We start from the raw sequence: 21,569 nt of genomic DNA, 5'->3' as shown, positions 1-21,569 counted from the left end.
AAACATAAATCAGATTATGTAGTTCAGTATTCACGTAAACTGAAACGCGTCTAAAAATTGTATTAAAAATTATTATTTTATATTTTTATTGTCTATATTTTAGTACGTAACTAAACTGTATTTTTTATCCACCAGCATGTAAGTACATAAGTTGATTACAAACTTTTCGTACTAAATAAAAAGAGATTGAGTGGCGAATTGTTTTAGAAAATAGGAAAAGAAGATTGCAAACGGAGAAATATTAAAAAAAAAAAAAAAGAAAAAAACCCACGATAAAAAATGACCGTGGTAGAAATGTTGAATAAGTTGTAAACCGTGTTCTCTCTCTTCTTTTTGATATATGTCAGAAAATTTTCCACAGCCGACAAGTAAAAAAAAAAAAAAAGTCTCTTTTCCTCCCCAGACCTGTCACGACAATTTTCCGCTGTAATAAACGCACTCTCATAACAATATTCAAACTAGTTTACGAATTCTGTGCATGTCAGAAAATCGAGAAACTCGAGATGAAATGATCGAAAAACCATGAGCCTCGCGTAAATCTATTCCTCTCAGTTTTTCGTCCCGAGATATGCACGAATAACGTAGTTTGCCCGGCATTGTCGTTTTAAAATTCATCCGCTTGCGAGATCCTCCGTGTCCCCTCCCTTCCCGTTGCAACCAGCATACTTCCTTTATGCCGTCGCATGCAAATCTTACCGCATCTGCAAAGCAAAGTCGGCTAGTAATAGGGCTTCGTAACGTTGTCCTATGTCTGACAAATGTCTGCCAGGCACGAAGTGTTTATGAGGCTCGGCCGTCTGAAAAACATGCCTCACGAGCTGCGTCGAGGGTGGAGGGTCGAGCTTGGAAAATTAATCGCGCTTAGTTTCGTGTACGGCTGGAAAATTCGGACTTTAAAAGCACGAGCGCACACCCTCTCGCTTGTTACACGTATACATTAAGCAAGTAGGCATTTCCCGTGAGAGAAGAAGATACACGTACGCGAAAAGAACCTGTTCCCATATTTATTAGGAACGGATCATGATGGAGAACCTCGGGGAAAACATTAACTCGTTGTTCCCAACAGGATAAGAAGCGGCGTTATTCTTAACCGCCATCGTACGAACGTCACGTTACTTATTAACGTTATGGTTGCACGAAAGCCTACAAGTCCGCGCTTTCGTGGCTTAATACCGCTCGTGGATAAGGTGCTGCAGCTTAAATCGCGCGCAAATGTGAATTAATATTTAACGTTGTATGCATAAATCTGTTTGCAGCACGGACGATTACACGAATGCTTTCAAGATAAGAAAGAACACAAAAAAGGAAGTAAAAGCTGAACGTATCTAGATACACGTATACGTGTGACTTGATTCTTTTTTATCACCGTAAAGGCAATTTTGTTTTTCACAAGTGATCATTACAATTACCATACATTACCAAAATTAAGTTGTATAACGATCGGCATTGTAATGATTTTATTACTTTAATCGACATAACGAATATCTTCGGTCCGATGTTTATAAAATAAACCGATAACTTAATTTACAGAAAGCATTTTTGTCTCGTTGTAATAAATTAATTTCTTTCTTAATTTTTTTTTTTTTTTTTTAAATTAGGCTCATTTAAAATTTGAGATATATTATACGTTTTGGAATATTTCATTGAAATTTAAGAATCTCAAATTCTAGCGGCAATTCCGACTTGCTGCTCGGTTTATAATTATTATAGCAACTACTTGACGGAAATGTTACATAAGCGAGCGATGTGATACACTGTGTAAAAATGTGAAATAAGTAGCTGTTTTTTATGCACAATACGCCACTGCGAATTCAAAGCCACAATAGCCGGCGGTAAATAATTCATGACGTTGGGGTATGCACAGGCTCCGGCTACTCCGGATACTCGAGGCTTCACCCCGAGATTACACGGCACTTGGTAGTTAATAGTGTAGGTAGGTACCGGCCGGGCTTTTCTTCTTCCTGGCCCAATCGGATTAACGCGGGTCGCGGGAATTATGCCGCTGTTGCATGCGGGGACACGATAAATTTTATCAACGCGAACAAAACGATAATTGTATCCCGCGGGTTCGCCCATGTTTATTATGTATCGATAGGGGGAGGATTACAGTATCTCTCGTGCTACATTGCAGCTTACTGTCGTTTGCGTCCGGAATCCCGTTAATGTTAGGAGATAGATGAATCCTCAATTTCGTACGTGTCGTATTGTCGAATTGAAATCGAGCTATCGCTGTTTACCAATTGTATTGGATTTTGGTGCGAAGTTCGCGCCGCGAGCGCAATGAATCGCTCGGAACGTGACAATATCGCGCGACGCCATCGATTCGACAACAAGAGTTGCAGAAATCTACAGAATAATAAATCAAAACGACATAAATATGTATGGTTTGATTTTCTTTCTACGTTTTTCAAACATTAATTAAGAGGAAAACCTTAATTACAGAGTTTAAAAAATTGGTTTTATTTTTTTTAATAAATTGATAGTATAATTTTTGTAAAATATGCTGTTAAAATTTGAAAACAAAATTTAAAGTTCTTCGAAGGTGCAAAAAAAAAAAAAAATTAAACATAAATTTCATAGATGGTTCAGAAAAAATTAAAAAACAATTTTTTTATTTAGCTTTTTAATTGAAGTTCTCCCCTTAATACTTATGTCAAATTATGCTGATGTCCCTATCATTTTAAAATATTTGCAGTTAAATTGCAACAAAGAAGAGCTATTTCTAGCACAATAAAACTGTAACGTGATAACGTGACTACGAAAAAATTTGCATTCTGCTTAGTTTCAAATGTTACTTCCTCGTTAAAATTGTAGTAAACACGTCAATCATAACGTCTATCGTAAAATGTAATATAGCATGGGAATTACAAATTGCAAGTTAGTGATATAAGCAGAATTTTTCATTTTATATATTTTATATAATATGTACATTTGAAAAATGTTTTCACGTTAGTATTATCTTTTATTTTTTTGTACATATAGACGACATCAAAGTTTTTGTATGAAATTAAAATCTATTAAAATTACCAGTTTGTAACTTTCATCGTTTTAATTACGTGTTATTATTTAATATCTTATAATTGTATCAATTTTTGAATAACATTTCAATAATATTTACTAAATATATTTTAAAAATATATTTTTAAATTAAAAAAAAAAAAAGATTTTTTATTTGAACTTTAAACTCTTGAAATAAATGGCCTTGCAATAGATTATACAAAGAGTCAAAGAAGTTATCTTCGAACTAAAATGTAAGCGCTTATAATTTTCTCTGAGCTTTGCTTTCTATTAGTTAATCTCTATGATTAGCTTCCTCTCCCTTTTTTTATAATTAAAACTGGAAATTGTAAAGAAAGCTTCGAAACATTAACTTTTCGTGCGCGGAAAATAAGAGAAATTTCAAAAACTTTCAAAAATTAAATTTTAGAACTACGTAGAAACAACGAAATTTTATTTAAAATTCATCGTTAAAAATAAATCAATGTGGACTCATGTCGTTTAATAAAAACATTTGTTCCGTCAAAAAACGAGAATAATCGTTTTTTTTTTTTTTACGTTAATCAATACTTTGTCAAATTATGTTGTCACTATCATTTTGAGATATTTGCAATTAAATTGCAACAAAGAAGAGTTATTTTTAGCATAATAGAATTATAATGTGATAACGTGACTACGGAAAAATCTGCATTCTGTTTAGTTTTAAATGGTACTTCCTCGTTAAAAGTGTAATAAACGTCGATCGTAACGTCTATCGTATAATATAATTTAGCATTAAAATTGCAAATTAAAAATTGTTAATCACAACGTTATCTTGTAAATAATATCGTAAAGAGTTATACTCTGAGTAATCATAGTGCAAATTGTGCAAATCATACAAACATCACATGACATTTCATTGTAGCTTTTATATAACCATGTTGTGCAACGTTTTCAATTTCAGTCCTTGCTTTTCTTGCGCGTATTAAGCATCTACCGCAAACTTTTACCTAGAGCTTTGCCCGAATTCGAGACTTTCTGTAAAGTTATTATTTTCCCTGGAACCTAACGATCGCATGACGGTCAAGCGGCATTAAAATATGTAAGTAGATACATATTTCATGGTACGTTGATCTTTTGATCGTTCTGCGTTAACAATTACAGCGAATTTTGTGCAATCTCACAAACGGTGCTTTTATGGAATAAATGCGTCGCAAATGACACCCTTTTAAAATTATTGCCAAACAAAAGCGAGCGAGTTGATACCGGTGATGAGATATTCCAATCAATTTACATGCTTTCGGAGGGCAGAACTGATTCGGTATACAATTACCGTTCAATGCATTTTAAGTGCGTTTATTTACATAAGTCGTTTTCTAGTTTTACGATAACATTTATTTGAGAGTCCAGATGTTGCAGATGTTAGAAACGCGAATCGATGATGATATGTAAACGTTCATCATATATAGGGACGAGCACAAAGGCTTTTGTCATACCGCCGCTGTACTACAAGCGCAAAGAATCGGTTTCATTTGAACGTGCAACAGTACGCGAGTGAGAATTCAGTTCACGTCAGGCACGTGTGGATTAAAAACTTTAAAATAGATCCTCACCTCTGCAAGAGGCAAATGTGTTACGCCACGTAATTTGGAAACTAAGGAAAAAAAAAAAACCCATGGGTTTTTTGCAAGAAATAGATCAAAAGGGGGTGAGCACAAAGGTAACTTTGTTACGACGGTGTATCATTAGAGTATAATAAATCTGTTTGTAATTTCGTGACCCGCATAATAGTCGCTGGAACTAAAAGGATTAAGTAAACAGAAAAATTACTCAGATAGAAATCACTCGGACAGATTACCTGGCCGGACAAGAATGGGAACGATATATGCAAAAATATATCCTCCCGAGCTTTTCCGCTAAGCTTCCGGCCTCGTGCTGTGGACCCGAAAGATAAGTGCGCGTCTTATCGTGGTTCACAATATAGAGCATCACCGAGTATTTTTCACCATATTGTGCTCCCTACGTGTAATCCCTCGCGTTGTATAATATACATAACCATAAACTGACGCGAGCAGTCGTAACTAAATCGTAATTATGTGAAGAACAGTGTAGTGTCTAATATTAAATTAATTCCACTTTGGCGCAAAGTAGAAAATAGAAAATCGTACTACGAAGTACTTGTTATGTGCGTCAACGGGGTGAAAAGTTTGATCCTTAAAATTGAAAACTGAATAAAACTCAAGACTTCTGCAAATATCCGAATATGATCTTTTTTTAAAAATTAAATTATATTATATTTAATATTCTTTCACGTTGCCATTATTATTATTATTTTTTTAACTTTTGATATCAGCTATTAACTTTGTTAAAAAATTTTTGTTTCTCGTGCCCTACTTGTGGGAGTAATATTGGTAATGACGTCGAAATACTCGTTGCCTTTTTTTAGCCCTTTGCACCCTCTAAGTTGAGAGTGCTTTCGCGATGGCTCAAATTTATCTTCGTTTCATCTCGCAATAAGAACTCGATTTAGAAATGGGTTCCGTGGCGAGCGTGTGGCATTATGTTCGCAATTTTAGCAGCGTCGCAATGAAAAAGGCGCGAGTATCGACATTGACGTCAACGCATGTTAGAAGTGAATGCCTTCACGACGACGTGATGGATACACCGAGAGAGAGGCTTCGACGAGCGGGGCTATGATGGACCACGTTCTAAAGGATGATCACGCTATATGTATCGGTACCGAAATGAAGCTGGTCCTAATGAATAGAGCGTGGTTCGTCAAATACATGAGAAGGGTTGACACGGATGGCGTTACGTAAAAGCGGCTTCTCGCAAGCGAGAAACGCTTCATCGTATTATTATACCGCTTTGCGTATCAAAAGCACGTTGTTTTATAACGTTAATTCTTTAAGAGCGGTATCGAAATTATTTTAATAAGGACATAGCGAGGGGGAGGGGAGGGGAATAAAGTTCGCATTATTAAGTTTCCGTGTCTGAAACGTGGCGTCGGTACTTTGTGAGATACTCTACTGTTAAAAAGATAGTCTTGAAAAGAATTTGTATATTGGACAGAAGTTGAAAAATTCAGGACAATTTCGCGCTCGTTTCATTTCAATGCCTCTTGCGTTTTTCTTTTAATGAAATTTCCGACGGACGCGTCGTAAATCTGTTTCATCGAGCTGTGACAATAGTAGCAACAAGAAATCAATTCTTCGCAAATAAATCGCGAGGTAATTTTATTAATATTGTTTTTTAAGCCTTTGGCTGTCAACGTAACGTCATTACGTTCGAAATGACCGAAATATCGACAATGCTCAAAGAAGTAATGTATCGTCCGCGTTGCAGGGCAGATTGCGAGGTCGCGTGATCACTGAAATTGTTCCTCTGTGCAACGGTTACGATGCCAAACAAGTAATACTCTCCCTGTCGGATGCAATGTGCGTGTCTTTCAAATATTTCAACAAACGCGTTCCGTTCACTCAAACGATATTAGCTCTCTGGAGAATATACAAGTCGGCTGATCGTGAGCCTTCAAGCAGAATAACGCGGAATCGAATCCGCGTCAGAACGGCGATGTCTCGCAGTCTCGCACGAGATTGAGAGGATGTAACTGGGACTCGCGTGAGAATTTGTACGGTTATTTTCCCGAAAGGTGGGCTCTTCGCTCTCCGTGCCATTTAATGGCTGTAATTTTCGAGTTTTTTTTTAAATATTTTTAAACACCTCGATTCCTTTTACGCGAGCCTCACGGTGTTCTTCAATGTTTCACGTTTCATTTTGACATGGTTTAAGTTAGAGAGGTCTTACGTAGCTAATTTATTTCATACGCGCAATCGAAAGCAAATAGTATTAAGGATAACTTACGCTCAGATCCTGCATATTCACACAAGTTGTATAATTGCTCCATATCTGATTAGATTCGGGATGCCGGAACCACGTGCCGTTCAACTCGCAGTGTTTGTGCGCCATCACTGTAACAGAGAAATTGTTGAGATATTAAATGTAGTGCATGTAGAATGCAGCGATGTTGAGAAATGAACATCGAACGTAATCAATTTATTAATTACCGAAATTTAATTTATCTCGGCATCTTGGAAATCATATTAATGAGATTTCGCTCGACTAGTCATTCCCTACATCATATTTCATATTAGAATTAATTACAAGTCTAATTTTTTGTAGTTTGATTAACGATATGTTTTATACCCGCAACGTTATCGCTCTATACACCTCGGAAAACAATTAAAAAAGTATTGTAATAAACCAAACTTAAAACGGTCAATAAAAAAAAAAAAAAAAAAAAAAAAAGAGAAAAAATTTGTAGTAAATTTTGCATTATTTCGCCACAATGTTTTTGTCCTCATCAATTAAAAAAAGAGATAAATCCAAAACCTAAGTATATATAATGTGACACTGATTGCGTAATCATCGACGAAGTTACGCTTCATTTTTTATCGAAGCCTGTTCGAAACTTGTGGCCATCTCGGTGAAATAACAAGCTAATTTAAAATTTCTCGATGGAGAGTAGTTTGTAAAAACTGCACCGACGGCGTCGCACGAAGAATCAAGAACCGACCAACCACCCATTAACTGCTGGCGGAATTATTCCTCTCTGCGAATCCGCGATTTAATAGCTTGCAAATAAAACAAAATGCAAATTGAACTTGAGTCCACTCTTCCACGAAACGCCGCGTGATTAAACTTTCGGAAAAATGAACTTTGACTCGCCTAGCCACCTTCTGGCGTTTTAATGCTCTTTACGCTCTTTCCGGTCTTAATTAGCTGGTGAAGGCACGATGTAAATATCCGTAGTGTACGCAAGTAACGAGCTAATCTGTGCGTAATTATGTTTCCGTTTGCCCAGAACGAACTCTGATCTTTATAAATTTTTACAAATCTCGAATGATGTAATATATCAGCTCGAATAACATTGTACGATGTACAAAAGAAAATTCAAAAAATAGATGGAAAAAAAAAACGTCAAAGCAACCTTGGGCGCTATATTTATAACTAACATGTTTCGTAACATCGGTTATGCGTTTATCGATAAAAAAAAAAAAAAAAAAAGAAAAAAAGTATTTTTAATCAGAATCATGTATAAGAGCGAACCTACACGCACGAACGACCGTGTCGACGAACATAGAGCGGCGATTAAACTCCATTCGTTGCAAAGAGAGTTGTGGGGAAAAGTACATTACGAAGACGCGACCGCGAGAAATGGCGTGGCCGCACGCAAGAAGTTCTAAGCGACGCGAGTCTTTCCTCGAGTATTACCCTGTAATTCGCCGCAAATGGCGCAAAGCGAAATAGCGTTTCAGTTCTGCAAATGCATCGCGATACAACGTGGGTGAATAATGCGGGGCGCGCGGCTCTCCCGCATCAACAACGGAATATTAGAATATACGCGAATCGCGCGTACCGCAATTCCACCGGGCATATCCAACCTGCGCAGCTATATCCTTAACAATAACAATTTTCGTCATATCGCCTTCGAGGGAAATCAATTTCTCTCTGAAATATATATATGCAATTTACGTGACTGCGTCGTGCGAGCAATGTGTATCGAAACCTATCGGCTATTTTGACAATTATTTCCTTCCCTCGGCTACGTTTAGACTTAATATCGTTACAGATCTCTCCTACGCTTCCTCTCTTTCTCCTTGTTTGTTTCATTTATTACGTATACACCGAGCGATTCTGTAAAACCGCTCTGGAAAATATGGCTGCGATTGTTTTATGTAACGTGACCAATTTGCGGAAAACGATTAACAGAAGCTGGTCTTACTAAAAGTTAAGTAATTATAGTTGGCGATAAATTAAAACGTCAGCCTATAGTATCTTCTAAGTCGTTCTTTAAAATAGTAACTGTGCATTGTCTAAGTTTATAGTACGACATTTCCAGAAAATAATTTATGTTTTGTTTCCCGCTAATTGATCATTAGCAGCAATGAAATTTACGCATGTTAAATACTTTCGTTTGTTCTCTTATAGGATTACAACGGAAACACGATCCCGCTTTGGTGAAAATGTTCATTATTTCTACAATAAGAGTCGTCGATAACGCATATGCAATTTTATATATGTAACAATCGTTGGGGGATTTTTTAATTTTTTTTTTTTTTTTTTTTTTACTTTTTTTGTCAAATTGCGGACTGATATTTCAAAGTTGAGTTTAACCAACAATCAAATAGTAGCAATATAAAAAAAAATACGCAAGATATTTCGAAATTGTGATTTTATCATTACTTTATTAGCTTTATATAAACGTTTATATTTTTCAGTTTTAGTTACGACCATTGTTTACCTGGAAACATATTTCAAACCTAATTTGTGACGGATTTGTGACACATAATTCACAATTGTTTTAAACAGTCTGACCCTTTAGTTGTAAGAAAATTATCGCAAGGCCAAATTAAAATTTGATTAAAAAGCTTCGTTAATATATTTATTCAGATAGAAGAGAAAGGAGCAAAGAAAAAGAACGAGAGAGAAAATTACGCGCAGTGATTATTTGCGGGCTCGTGTGGTCGCTCATTATTTTGTGATGAGGGTCGATCGATCGCGAGAGTCGGAAGACTCGCCTACAAACCCACCGGATGTTCGTTGAACGTAAGGTATCGATGTCTGCCCTTAATTCGTCCGTCACCCCTTTCTTGCATCTTCTCTTCTGACAGGCACCCCCCAGCCATTACATCACATTTATCTTCTCCCCATCTATACGCTCCGCCCAAACTTAAAAAAAATTTCTCTAGTACATACGTAGATATCCACGCGTTCATACATACGTACACAGGTTCGTCCGCGTGTATATGCAGATAGGTATATTATATACAGATATAAACGTGCGCAACCAGCACACGCGCGCTGCGGCCTTTAACGCGGAGTTCTCTGTGGCGCGACACGACGAGATTTATTCGTGAAATTAGAATGGCAAAGCGCTCGTTAAAAAAAGGAATGCGCGACGTTTAATTCCCGAATAAAAGCGGAACGCGAGGCTTGTCCGGCATACCACACCTCCGACCAACGATCGGACAACCGGAGGAAAAAAAAAAAAAAAAAAGGAGCGAAAGTGAGGGAAAATAAAAGAAGAAACGGAAGTGCGATACAACGGCGGTTCAAGAGCACGTTTCACGATAATAAGGAGATAACGGAACGCCATTAGCGGACGTTGTTTCCTGAAATGCGATCTCGTTGGAAGATAACATTTTCGCTAGGGACCTGCCTACGCGCGGCCAGGCTATGCTATTTTGCGCCTCGAAATCAGCATACCTAGTCCTACCTTTGACCCATTAACCATTCCGGATGGTGCGGTCATTTTAATTAACGAGATTAACAATTAACGGAAGGGAGAACGTATTAACGAGAAATATGAGAATATGATTCTCTTTCCAGGAGAAACGCGGATTAATTCCGTTAGTTTAGTAAATGAAATGACATTACATATTCAATTACATAAATATTTCATAAAGATTTTTAATGCTTTTTCCATGTTGCTAGAATGATATAAAAATCACACTAAAACTTCAATTTCTAAAAATTATCTTTTTTAATTTCAATTTTTTTTTTTCGGCAAAATGTCTCCAGAATTAATTACATAATACAAGATGAACAAGATGCAAAAAATTTTTATAACTTAATAAAGATTGTATAAGAATAAAAAAAAAATCGAGAACCAATAAAAGAATCGTAAAAGATATTGATAAGTAATAAAAACCGAGTAAAGTGATTACAAAACTTTTATGAAATCGAAACAACATATAAAAACGTAAATTATTTCGTGCATTCGACAAATATTTTTCTTACGTAAAAAAATGTCATTGTTGTTGCGTGATAATCTTATTAAGATAACTGCAAATGTTCTACGATATAATTGCTGACATAAGTAATATTAATGTATTAAAAAAAAAAAAAAAAAAAAAACTTTGCGCATATTAAATATACGTAAATCGATGATGCTGCTCAAATATGCTTTCATTTTTCTTTTAAGACATTAGTTTTGAACGCATTTGTGACGCATGACTTTCTGCTTCCTTTAGCGACAAGTTATCAGACAGAAACTGAAGGTGATGAATGTTAGTAGATTCCCTACAGCCCCCAGACTAATATTACGAGCTCCCTGAGGACACGGAGATGACAAACCGAACGCAATTAAGTGCGTGTCCGCCATGAAATCCTTCCTGTTCATCAAGCTCGTCGTAACATGATCTTTTGTGTAAAGCGACTATTATTAAATCACAAAAGATTTCGATTTCTTTGGTACATTGGATATTACACTTTACTATTACTGTTTAAACGTTACGCGTCCATTTTAAAATATTAAATAAATAATTTTGCATATGTTTAATAAAATTATGTAAAAAAGATCTATCGCTATAAATATTCATAGTTGATAGAATATCATAATGTATTCTTGTTGTTATAAGTACATTTATCTATCGATAATGCATTTTGTGCATTTTTGATCATAAAAAAATATGAAAACTATATACGTTGAACATAAAAAAAATTTTTAAGTATTTAAGAACAGTAAAAAAACAGTTAAAAAATAAAAACAGTAAAAAGTAGTTGCGTATACGATCAAAAAGGGTAATAAAAACTTTAGAAAGTTGTTTCTAATTTCGAAAATACACTAAGAAAATATCTCGATCAGTATTTATGTCTTTAATTTATATATATTTCATCTTAAATTTTTTGTTTTAAACATTAATATGTATAATATATAAATTCTGTCTTATATTTTTCCTCCAAATTCTTTTTCTTTATTAATTTTTTTCCTTCCTACCTAGTTCAATAAATCTCTCTCCATGGATTCAGTTAAGTTAACGCAACTAAACTCCTCTCTAGTTTCGTTGCAGCAGCTGGCGATGTACTTTGCAAGTTTTGACGGAAACAAGTTTCTACGAAACGTCAAAGAAAAAACTTTGGTATCGAAATATTTTTTTCCCCTGAAAAGGAACCCGGTGTCCCGGTTTGGATCATGCAATCAGGCGGCCGTTTGTGCACAGTCGAGAAAGAATGATTGTGCATATTGTGCACGAAATGATTGGCCCGGAGATAAAAAAAAAAAGGGGGGGTTCTTGTCTGGGAATAGCCGACTCGTTCGCGAGATTTACACATGTGCGTAACGATCCATGAAATAATGCAGTCGCGGATCGATATTGCATCTCGGATATTAAGTACTCTAAACCAAATCGAGTAGCATCTCGCGAAACTTGGTTAATATTATCATAGTGCTCGCGCGAAAGTTCCGATACCTATTCCACTGATATTGATACATTGCGCTACAATGACGCCGACGACGGCACGTTGCTGCTAGTGAAGGATCGATAACACTCTCGAATGATCTCAGGTGCTCGCGTATCAATTCGCGTATCCGTTCGAGAACAGCGAGTGCTTAGCTGGTAAATTCAACGTTAATAGAACATAAACCAAAAAAAAGAGAGATTAATTAATGTTTACGTAGTTCTCGATGTCTAAAAAAGACGCGCCCATTGAACGCCGTTGTATACGCTTGAAGAAAAATTTTTCACAGAGATCTTTGCTTCGAAGTAATGCGTGACTTCAAAAAAAAAAAGCTTCTAAAAAATCTCGTAAAAATGGATATTAGCTGCTAATCGCTGACTGACTTATTTTTTCGCCCGGTCAAAGTATAATATCCAGACTAAATTTACATTTAAATCTTGAGTGGCAATTGGAATCATTACTTTTTATTAAGAATTAAATTGGATTTAGAACCACACCCGTTTCGGCGAGTAACGTCGAGAGTATATTTTAACGCGGACCTAATCGATATTCGCTTCGTTGCTCCCGGATTTTCACGTTTACTTATTATATCCATAGAAACCGTCGCAAACTTTATGGTTGCACTCGACAGTATCCGTTGCAAAAATTTGGAAATCAAAAGTACGTGCATACGTTTCGCGCATTAATTAAACCCCAAAGTAAATATTTGAATGTAACGCCAATTATATAAAAGCAAAATCAAATATTATATTATACCTGTATATATATAAAAAAAAAATCAAAAAAATATAAAGTAAAAACGTTTAATATAATAGCAAAAAGAAGTTCTTTTTTTGATTTATAGTGGTACGTTTGTCAAACACATTAATGTATGCAAATATGCACTTTTTAACGATCATATTGTACACTGCTGGTTTTTACTTCAATTTTTTTTTTTTTTACTACAACGCGAGAAGAATAACGTATTTGCAGTTAATTAATTTACGTTTTGTTTACTTTTATTTACTTTTAAAATACTAAAGAGATTCTCTTCGCAGATATCACGTGGAATGACCTATTTTCTCGACAGTATTAGTCCTTTCGAAACGACCAGACCAAAGCTATAGTGGTAAAGGTGGTATCACCTTAAAACTACTATCCTTTCTTATGTGAACAGTTGAAATTCAATTCTACAAAGTATTGTAAATCGTTCAAGAAACTACACAATTTACTCAAAATTTCATGTCTTATTTATATGACTATGTGTTAAGTGCCTAATAAAAATCTTCAACGAGTAATGATAACGATTTGTCGCGCACAACGTTTTCTCACAAGTCATTTACAGTCCGTCATTAAAAAAATATTAAATATTACGACAATAAAAACCTACTTGGACACAAAAAAAATCTATACAAAAGTCTGCAAAGAGCATTCCATGCAATCAGATTTTTCGTTCTTGATAGCTTAAAAACTTTTTAGTTCAGCGTAACCGTAACGCGATCCATTAAGCGCCAAAGTAGAAGAGAAGCGGGCTATATCTGAGATGTTCCATTTTACCAGACCATTTCTTTTTTCTGCAGCGTGTAAAGAAAGAGATTGAATGAAGGATTGCGAATTCGTACTGGTATCAATTTTATTTTCTCGGTTCAAAATAAATCAATACTAAAAAAAAAAAAAAAAAAAAAAAAAAGATAATAAGAAAATTAAATTAATTTTTATCGAGTATATTATTACTCTGTTTTAAAATATGATATCTAAAATCTATAAAATTAGAAACTTTATCTAGTAACATTAACATCTTTCCTTTTTTTTTTTTTTTTTTTTTTTGCCAATGAAGAAAGAAGTGGAACATAAATATATTTTGCGTAATATCAAAATATCAATTCAAATTAGAACAAGTTATTATGAAATTCAGTGACTCATTATTTATATAGCTATGTAAATTACAAACTTCGCACAATCCGTTTAGAGTATATAAAGAACGTCAGTTTTGAAAGTCTAGCTAGTTTCTCTCAGTCACCGAAACAGAAACATTGTATATTTTCGCGCTACGAGTTAAGCAAAAGTAATATTACAAATTTATCCCGGAGTGAAAATAGACAACGCATCTTTAAACATTTCCATAATCTCACGGAGAAATTTATATTTATAATTAACGCGTTAAATAGTGTAATATTCTCGTATCAGAGACAACACAGAAATAAGCTACTGCGATTGACGATCTTTTGATATCATAAATCCGTGTTTACAAAGCTGATTAATTATATTTTGTTAAATTAACATACCGTGGTATAAAGGTCGGATTGTATCAAAGATGAAACCTATGTATCATAACCAATGACTACCGTTTAATTCAGTAAACATGAATTAATTATCACATTTTTTGTTATTAATCAAAAATAAAAAATAATTACGATTTAAACAACGATTACATTTAAATTCAGACAATAAACGTATTTTATACACAAAGTTTATCCATTTAAAAAATTTGTTGTTTCAAAATTAAAAAATATTTTTACGTTTTATAAATTAACAGTCAAAATATATGTTAAAATAGTGAAAAAAAAAATTGATTATACGTCTATTCAATTTTATATCTTTCTCTGAAGCAATGCTTCATTTTATAAACGTTATAAACTTTCTTTAAAAATAAATAGATTTCTTAACATTTTCGTTCGTTATCTTTTTGTAACAGAAAATCCGCGATGAGTGAAATAAAAGTACGTGTAAACGAAGGAGGACTAATCGGTACAGTGGTAGATGGCCATTATAATATTCGTTACATTGCTTTTCGAGGAATACCATATGCCAAGCCGCCAGTTGGCGAACTAAGATTTAAAGTAAGTATAAAATTTTCTTTAAATATTCAAATTTATCACAAAAATAAATTACAAAATTTTAGAAAAAAATAATTGAGAAAACTAGAAAAAAAAAGAATTATTTATTCTTTACAACCTCATTAAAAAATATATGTATGTCTTCACCTCTTTCTTTCATCTTTCTTATTAAAAATTATGTAATTTTCTTTTTTACATTTAGGATCCTTTACCAGCTGAAAAATGGTCTGGCGATAGAGATGCAACGAAATACGGAAATAATGCTGTACAAATTAATCTTTTAACACGCGAAGTTATAGGCGACGAAGATTGTCTCTATTTAAATGTATACACCACGAAAATCGAACCTTCAAAGAAATGTGCAGTAATGGTGTGGATACACGGTGGCGGGTATTTTATGGGTTCCGGTGATGCTATATGGTACGGTCCCGATTATCTCGTGGCAAAAAACGTAGTATTAGTTACTCTAAATTATAGATTAGGCCCTCTCGGTAAGTTATTTATTATTTCAATGCATATTTCTTGCATATTACTCACTCAAACGTTATCTTTTTCAAGAATAGATCAATACAATCATGGTTTTAGGTTTTTTAAACCTCAATGATAAAGTGGCAACGGGTAATCAAGGGCTAAAGGACGTTATTATGGCGTTAAAATGGGTTAAAAATAATATAGCAGTGTTTGGTGGAGATCCAGAAAATGTCACTATTTTTGGTGAAAGTGCTGGCGGATCTATTACACACTGTCTAGCTTTATCTCCATTGGCTAAAGGTATAAATTATAAATTTACTATTAATGTGAGAAAATTAAAATAGTTTAATTACAACTTTATTTTACGCCAGGTTTATTCCACAAAATAATTGCACAAAGTGGAGTTATCATGAATCCATGGGCCCTCAGCGAATGGAGCAAAGAGACAAATACAAGCTTTCGTCTAGCCAAAAAACTTGGAAAGACAACGTCAGATCCGAAAATCGCATATGAGTTTCTAAAAACGATTGATGCAAAGAAACTTGTAGAGGTTTCACAAACACCTCTTAATACGGAAGAAGTGAGTATTTCAATATTTTATTTACTTCTATTTTAAAGTGTTCAATTGATTAAATATAAAAAAATTTATATAAAAGTATACAATATAAAAAAAAATTAAATATATATGATATTATTATTTTTAACATTATTAGGAGAAAATGAGTATTACTCTTTGCTTCACACCTACTTTGGATTATGAATCATCGAATCCATTTTTTCCGAAACATCTAAAGGAGCATATATCTCGCGGAATTCAATTGCCTTTTATTTTAGGATTTACTCGTAACGAAGGGGTGTTTCTTATACGTAGTAACTTTTTTGGAGGTAATACGGGAACATTACAAATTTACTTCATTTATTATAATTATGTTATTAATAATCACGTCTTTTGAATTATTTTAGATAGAACCAAGGAAGAGCTTGAACAAGTAAATGCTGATTTTAAGAAAACCATATTATCAAGTGTATTGTCAACATTACCTGAAATAGGAATTACTGTTGAGGAACTGAAAACTTTGTATTTTGGGAACAAGAAAGTATCAGAGGAAACTCTGACCAATTATGCGGATTTTTTTGGAGATGAGTTTTTCGTGCGTGGTATAATAGATACGGTTCAAAAACAAAAATCTGCTGGTTTCCACAAGTCGACATATTTCTATCAGTTTAACTATGAGAGCAAAACTTCTCCTATGAGAGCTGTTTTGGAAGTGGGACTTCCAGGTGTATTGTTACTATTTGATTAATATAGTCATGTATCTAATTTCTTAGATTGAAAAATACAAATAATTATTTAATATCTCGAAACATTATCGTTTTTAATATTTACGCACAATTAACGCATGATTTTGGTTAATTAAAAAAAACTAAAAAAATACTAAATAAATTTTGTTTTATAACGTAAATAAATATTTAGAAATATTAAAAGTTTCAAATTTTCAACGTAAAAAATATTATAAAAAATTTAAATTATGTTAAATAGAAATAATTAGTAGATATGTAGTTTTCAAATTAATTAACACGTGTAATAATATAATGCTTTACAGGAGTGTGTCACACAGAAGAATTAGGTTACTTATATTTACCAGAAATAGTGAAAGAAAAACTGAACTTGCCACCCAAACCAACTTCAAATGATCACAAAATAATAAATTATCTCACGCAAATGTGGACAGACTTTGCTAAAACAGGGTATAAAACTATTTTTTTACTTTAAAAGATTTTTACGTACGTTATTAATTATATCAAATTTATTTTTAGAAATCCAACGCCTGCAACAAATTTATGGCAACCATTAAACGGGCCAGAAAACGAAAATTATAATTATTTAAATATTAATATAAACCCAGAAATGAAAATCTTTTGCAAAGGAAAAGAACGTTGGGATTGGGAGAGTTACAAAAAGAAATCGTACTGATTTATCTGTTAAAATCTTAATTTCCAATCATTTTAGAAAGTGTGTATATTAACATTAATTTTCTTTTAATATAATTTTTACTTTTAATATATTATAGTGTACTAACTTATTGTATACTCTAAAAAAATTACAAAATATTTTTATCTACTTGTTATATTCATATACATACATTAACTTTACTATATTTTTTACTTTATATATAAATAATAATATAAATTTTTAATTACAAAAGCAATATATGTATTGTTAATAAAATAAAAAAGTTAGAATAAATCAAAAATTTTCAAAACCCAAGTCCTACGGGATTAGAACAATCGTAACTAAATTATTATCCATAAAAATTTTGCAAGTTTTGTAAATGTAATTATCTTTATGTAAATATCATTATCTTAATTAGATAACAATTAATATAAAATAACATTTTTTTCCTTTAGCAAAGATACAGATATGTTAAAAAAAAAACCCAGTAATATAGAAAGTCAAGAAATGTCTTTCAAAGTAAATGATAAAATAATTTTATAACAATTAGATTCTATTGATTAACTATTTGAGTGTATAGGAGCTTAAACAGTTGGATCTATTTATAAGTTTAATTTTGACAATAACCCAAGTAGCAGAGTAACGTTAAAAGACAACATAATGACGTCTATAGACGTTATTGTCTTTTAAGGTCACTTTGCTACTTAGAGAATATTCGAGTAAGATATTTATTAAGGTAAGTATGTTACCTATGAGATCTGAGATAATATATTATTTTCGGTTTGATTATATTTTTAATTCTTATCATACGAAATTTCAATCAAACATTCAAAAATAAAAAAATACGCATGAGTGACAACATAATTTAAGCGCTGTAAAACTGTAGTGATAAAAAAAAATTATGAAGAACTGTTTACATCGAACATTTGATAACGTACTTTCTCAATTGATCACAATGTACGTGTATATATATACAGCTTGTTGAAGATATTTAAGCACGTCATGCCACCGGAAATCTAATCAGTCTATTTTAGAGCTCGACGATAAGCGGATCGGTTGTTTGGAAAGAAACGCTGGAAACTTCAATCGAAAGAAGGTAATACGAAGAAAAATACTTAACTTTATAATAAGATACTACTTGTGCGATAGCATAGGCATAGCACTAAAAATTTTTTTTCTATACTTTTACGGCTAAAGTAAATAATATTCGTATCTTATCTTAAATATTGTAATTAATTTAAAACTATCGTAAATACGTACGATATTAGAAAACAAACAAAATTTAATTCCTTTTACAGCATATCTATCATGAGTAAAATAAAAGTACGCGTGGCTGAAGGAAATTTGACTGGTATAATTGTAGACGGATACAACAATGTTCGTTACATCGCTTTTCGCGGAATACCGTATGCAAAACCTCCAATTGGCGAGCTTAGATTCAAGGTAATAACAAATTAATTAACACTAGAACAAACCACGCGCGCGCTATTTTTCAATGTAACTTTTTATATTCAGGATCCGGTGCCAGCTGAAGCATGGACCGGCGAAAGAGACGCTTCGAAATACGGAAATCCTGCTGTCCAACCCAACCTTGCATCGGGTGAAATTATAGGCGATGAAGATTGCCTCTACTTAAATGTGTTTACAACGAAAATCGAACCTTCAGAAAAACGTTCGGTAATGGTGTGGGTACATGGTGGAGGCTTTCTCGAAGGATCTGGTGATGCCTCTATATACGGTCCCGATTATATCGTCCCAAAGGACGTAGTATTGGTTACTTTAAATTATAGATTAGGCCCTTTAGGTACGCTTTTTTATTTTTTCGATATATGTTTTCTAAGTGCTTATGTTTGGCATTTTTAATTATTAATTAAAATTGAACATATATGTATAAAATAAATTTTTTAAACAAATATAAATGAATTTAGGTTTTTTAAATCTCGACGATGAAGTGGCAACGGGCAATCAAGGTCTAAAGGACGTGGTTATGGCGTTGAAATGGGTTAAAAAAAATATATCAGAGTTTGGTGGAGACTCAAACAACATTACTATTTTTGGAGAAAGTGCTGGAGGAGCTATTGTACATAGTCTTACTTTGTCTCCATTAGCGGAAGGTAAAAGCTATGATTTAATACTTACAGACTCTTTAACGATAAAAATTAACTTTTAGATCATTTTTGTTAAACAATAGTTTAATTTAATTAAATTAAATTTAATTAAACTATCGTAATTGTAAAAAGAAATAATTAATAATAAAAAAAAATTATTAAATTTGAAAATAGCATTTTAAATATTTAAACAAAAAAATAAAAAAATATCTACATTAATAAACCTAATAAATTTTTCTGTTTATGAATAATTTTTCTTATATTGTAGGTTTATTCCACAAAGTAATCGTACAAAGTGGTGTTATTATAAATCCGTGGGCCTTCAGCGAACGGAGTAATGAAACAAATACGAGTTTTCGACTTGCCAAAAAACTTGGGAAGGTAACAGTGGACCCAAAAGTCGCTTATGAGTTTTTAAAAAAAATTGATGCAAGAAAACTTATAGAGGTTTGTCAAACGCCTCTTGCTACAGAAGAAGTGAGTGTTTCAATCTATTGTTGGCTAATATTTTAAAATACTTTTATTCAAATTTTAACATCCGTTTTAGGAGAAATTGAGTTTTGCTCTGTGTTTCACACCTACTCTCGATTACAAGTCAAAAAATCCATTTTTCCCTAAACATCCGAAAGAATATGTATCTCGTGGAATTAAAGTGCCCTTGCTTATAGGATTTACTCGTAACGAGGGACTGTTTCTTATAAGTGGCAATTTTTTCGGAGGTAATACTCAAGTATATTTCGATGCATTTAATTGTTGAGTCTCATTGTTTCGCTTTTGTCTTTTCTAAATACTAAAATAAGTCAATTACTTCTTAGCGAACAGCTGTTGTAAAATATTACTTGTTTGACCTAAAATAGTTTGTCAAGTTAAAATCTATATAATCACGTCTTTAATATTATTTCAGACGTAAGTCACGAGCACTTGAAGAAGGTAAACACCGATTTTAAGAAAGCAATAATACCAAACATTTTGGATAAGTTACCTGAAATAGGAATCACCGTTGAGAAACTGAGATCTTTATATTTTGGGGACAAGACAGTGTCAGAAGAAACTCTAATAAATTATGCAGATTTTATAGGAGACGAGTTTTTCATGCGTGGTATAATAGATACGGTTCAAAAACAAAAATCTGCTGGATATTATAAATCAACATATTTGTATAAGTTCGATTATGAGAGCGAAGTACCGATTATGAAAAAATTGATGGAGGTTAAACTTCCAGGTATAGTATCACCAATTAATGAACATACAATAAATAAATAAATACATTTCTTTAATTTAAAAAGCCATTGCGTAACTCTGTTCGATTTATAATAATTGTGAGTAGGTTTGTTCATATTGTCTACAAAGCAAATTAATATTTAAAAATATAAACCTTAAAAAAGTGTACGTTTGAAAGAATTATTTTGCATTTCTGAAATTAATTTATTGATATTCTTTGTTTCAGGAGTGTCCCACGGAGAAGATTTAAGTTTTCTATTTACGGCAGAAAGTGCATCAAAATTGAACCTACCGCTACCCAAACCTGGTTCAAATGATTACAAAGTAATGACTTATTTCACACAAATGTGGACAGACTTTGCTAAAACAGGGTATAAAACTATTTTTTTTACTTTAAAAGATTTTTACGTACGTTACTAATTATATCAAATTTATTTTTAGAAATCCAACGCCTGCTACAAATTTATGGCAATCATTAGACGGGCCAGAAAACGAAAACTATAATTATTTAAATATTAATATAAACCCAGAAATGAAAATTCTTCATAAGGGGAAGCAACGTTGGGATTGGGAGAGTTACCAAAAAGAATTATAATGTTCTGTGCATTATATTATACATATATGATACTATAATACTTATAAGCGACATTAAATTTTAGATGTTTTTTTTCCCAGTATCTTTTGTTCTATATTTTTATACCTATCATTATTTAATTTATCATTAACTTGCAATTATTTTAACATAAAAAATAATTTATAACTGTCGTAAATGAGATAACG

At 32.9% G+C, this 21,569-nt stretch overlaps 2 protein-coding genes across 4 annotated transcripts in view; one reads left to right on the top strand and one right to left on the bottom strand.

The window, feature by feature from the left end:
• The window catches only part of Dh31-r (Diuretic hormone 31 Receptor), a 65,674-nt gene that overhangs the window by 9,870 nt on the left and 34,235 nt on the right, over positions 1-21,569 (bottom strand). For all 3 annotated transcript variants that reach the window (XM_070663441.1, XM_070663442.1, XM_070663443.1), the window contains one exon: positions 6,841-6,947. In XM_070663441.1, the coding sequence (XP_070519542.1) occupies positions 6,841-6,947 (107 nt within the window). The remainder of the gene's footprint in view (positions 1-6,840; positions 6,948-21,569) is intronic.
• LOC139106523 (uncharacterized) lies at positions 3,797-21,384 on the top strand. Its single transcript, XM_070663369.1, has 17 exons — positions 3,797-4,078; positions 14,894-15,038; positions 15,238-15,526; positions 15,621-15,806; positions 15,878-16,086; positions 16,220-16,391; positions 16,470-16,787; positions 17,111-17,255; positions 17,325-17,480; positions 18,759-18,903; positions 18,976-19,264; positions 19,389-19,574; positions 19,837-20,045; positions 20,116-20,287; positions 20,473-20,790; positions 21,016-21,160; positions 21,231-21,384. The coding sequence occupies exons 2-17, from the start codon at positions 14,904-14,906 to the stop codon at positions 21,382-21,384; spliced, it is 3,228 nt and encodes a 1,075-aa protein (XP_070519470.1). The 5' UTR covers positions 3,797-4,078; positions 14,894-14,903.

The sequence above is a fragment of the Cardiocondyla obscurior genome, linkage group LG11 (genome assembly GCF_019399895.1).
Source record: "Cardiocondyla obscurior isolate alpha-2009 linkage group LG11, Cobs3.1, whole genome shotgun sequence".
NCBI classification, from domain to species: Eukaryota; Metazoa; Arthropoda; class Insecta; order Hymenoptera; family Formicidae; genus Cardiocondyla; species Cardiocondyla obscurior.
Note: the sequence above shows the minus strand (reverse complement) of the source record. Positions and strands in the feature narration are given on the sequence as shown.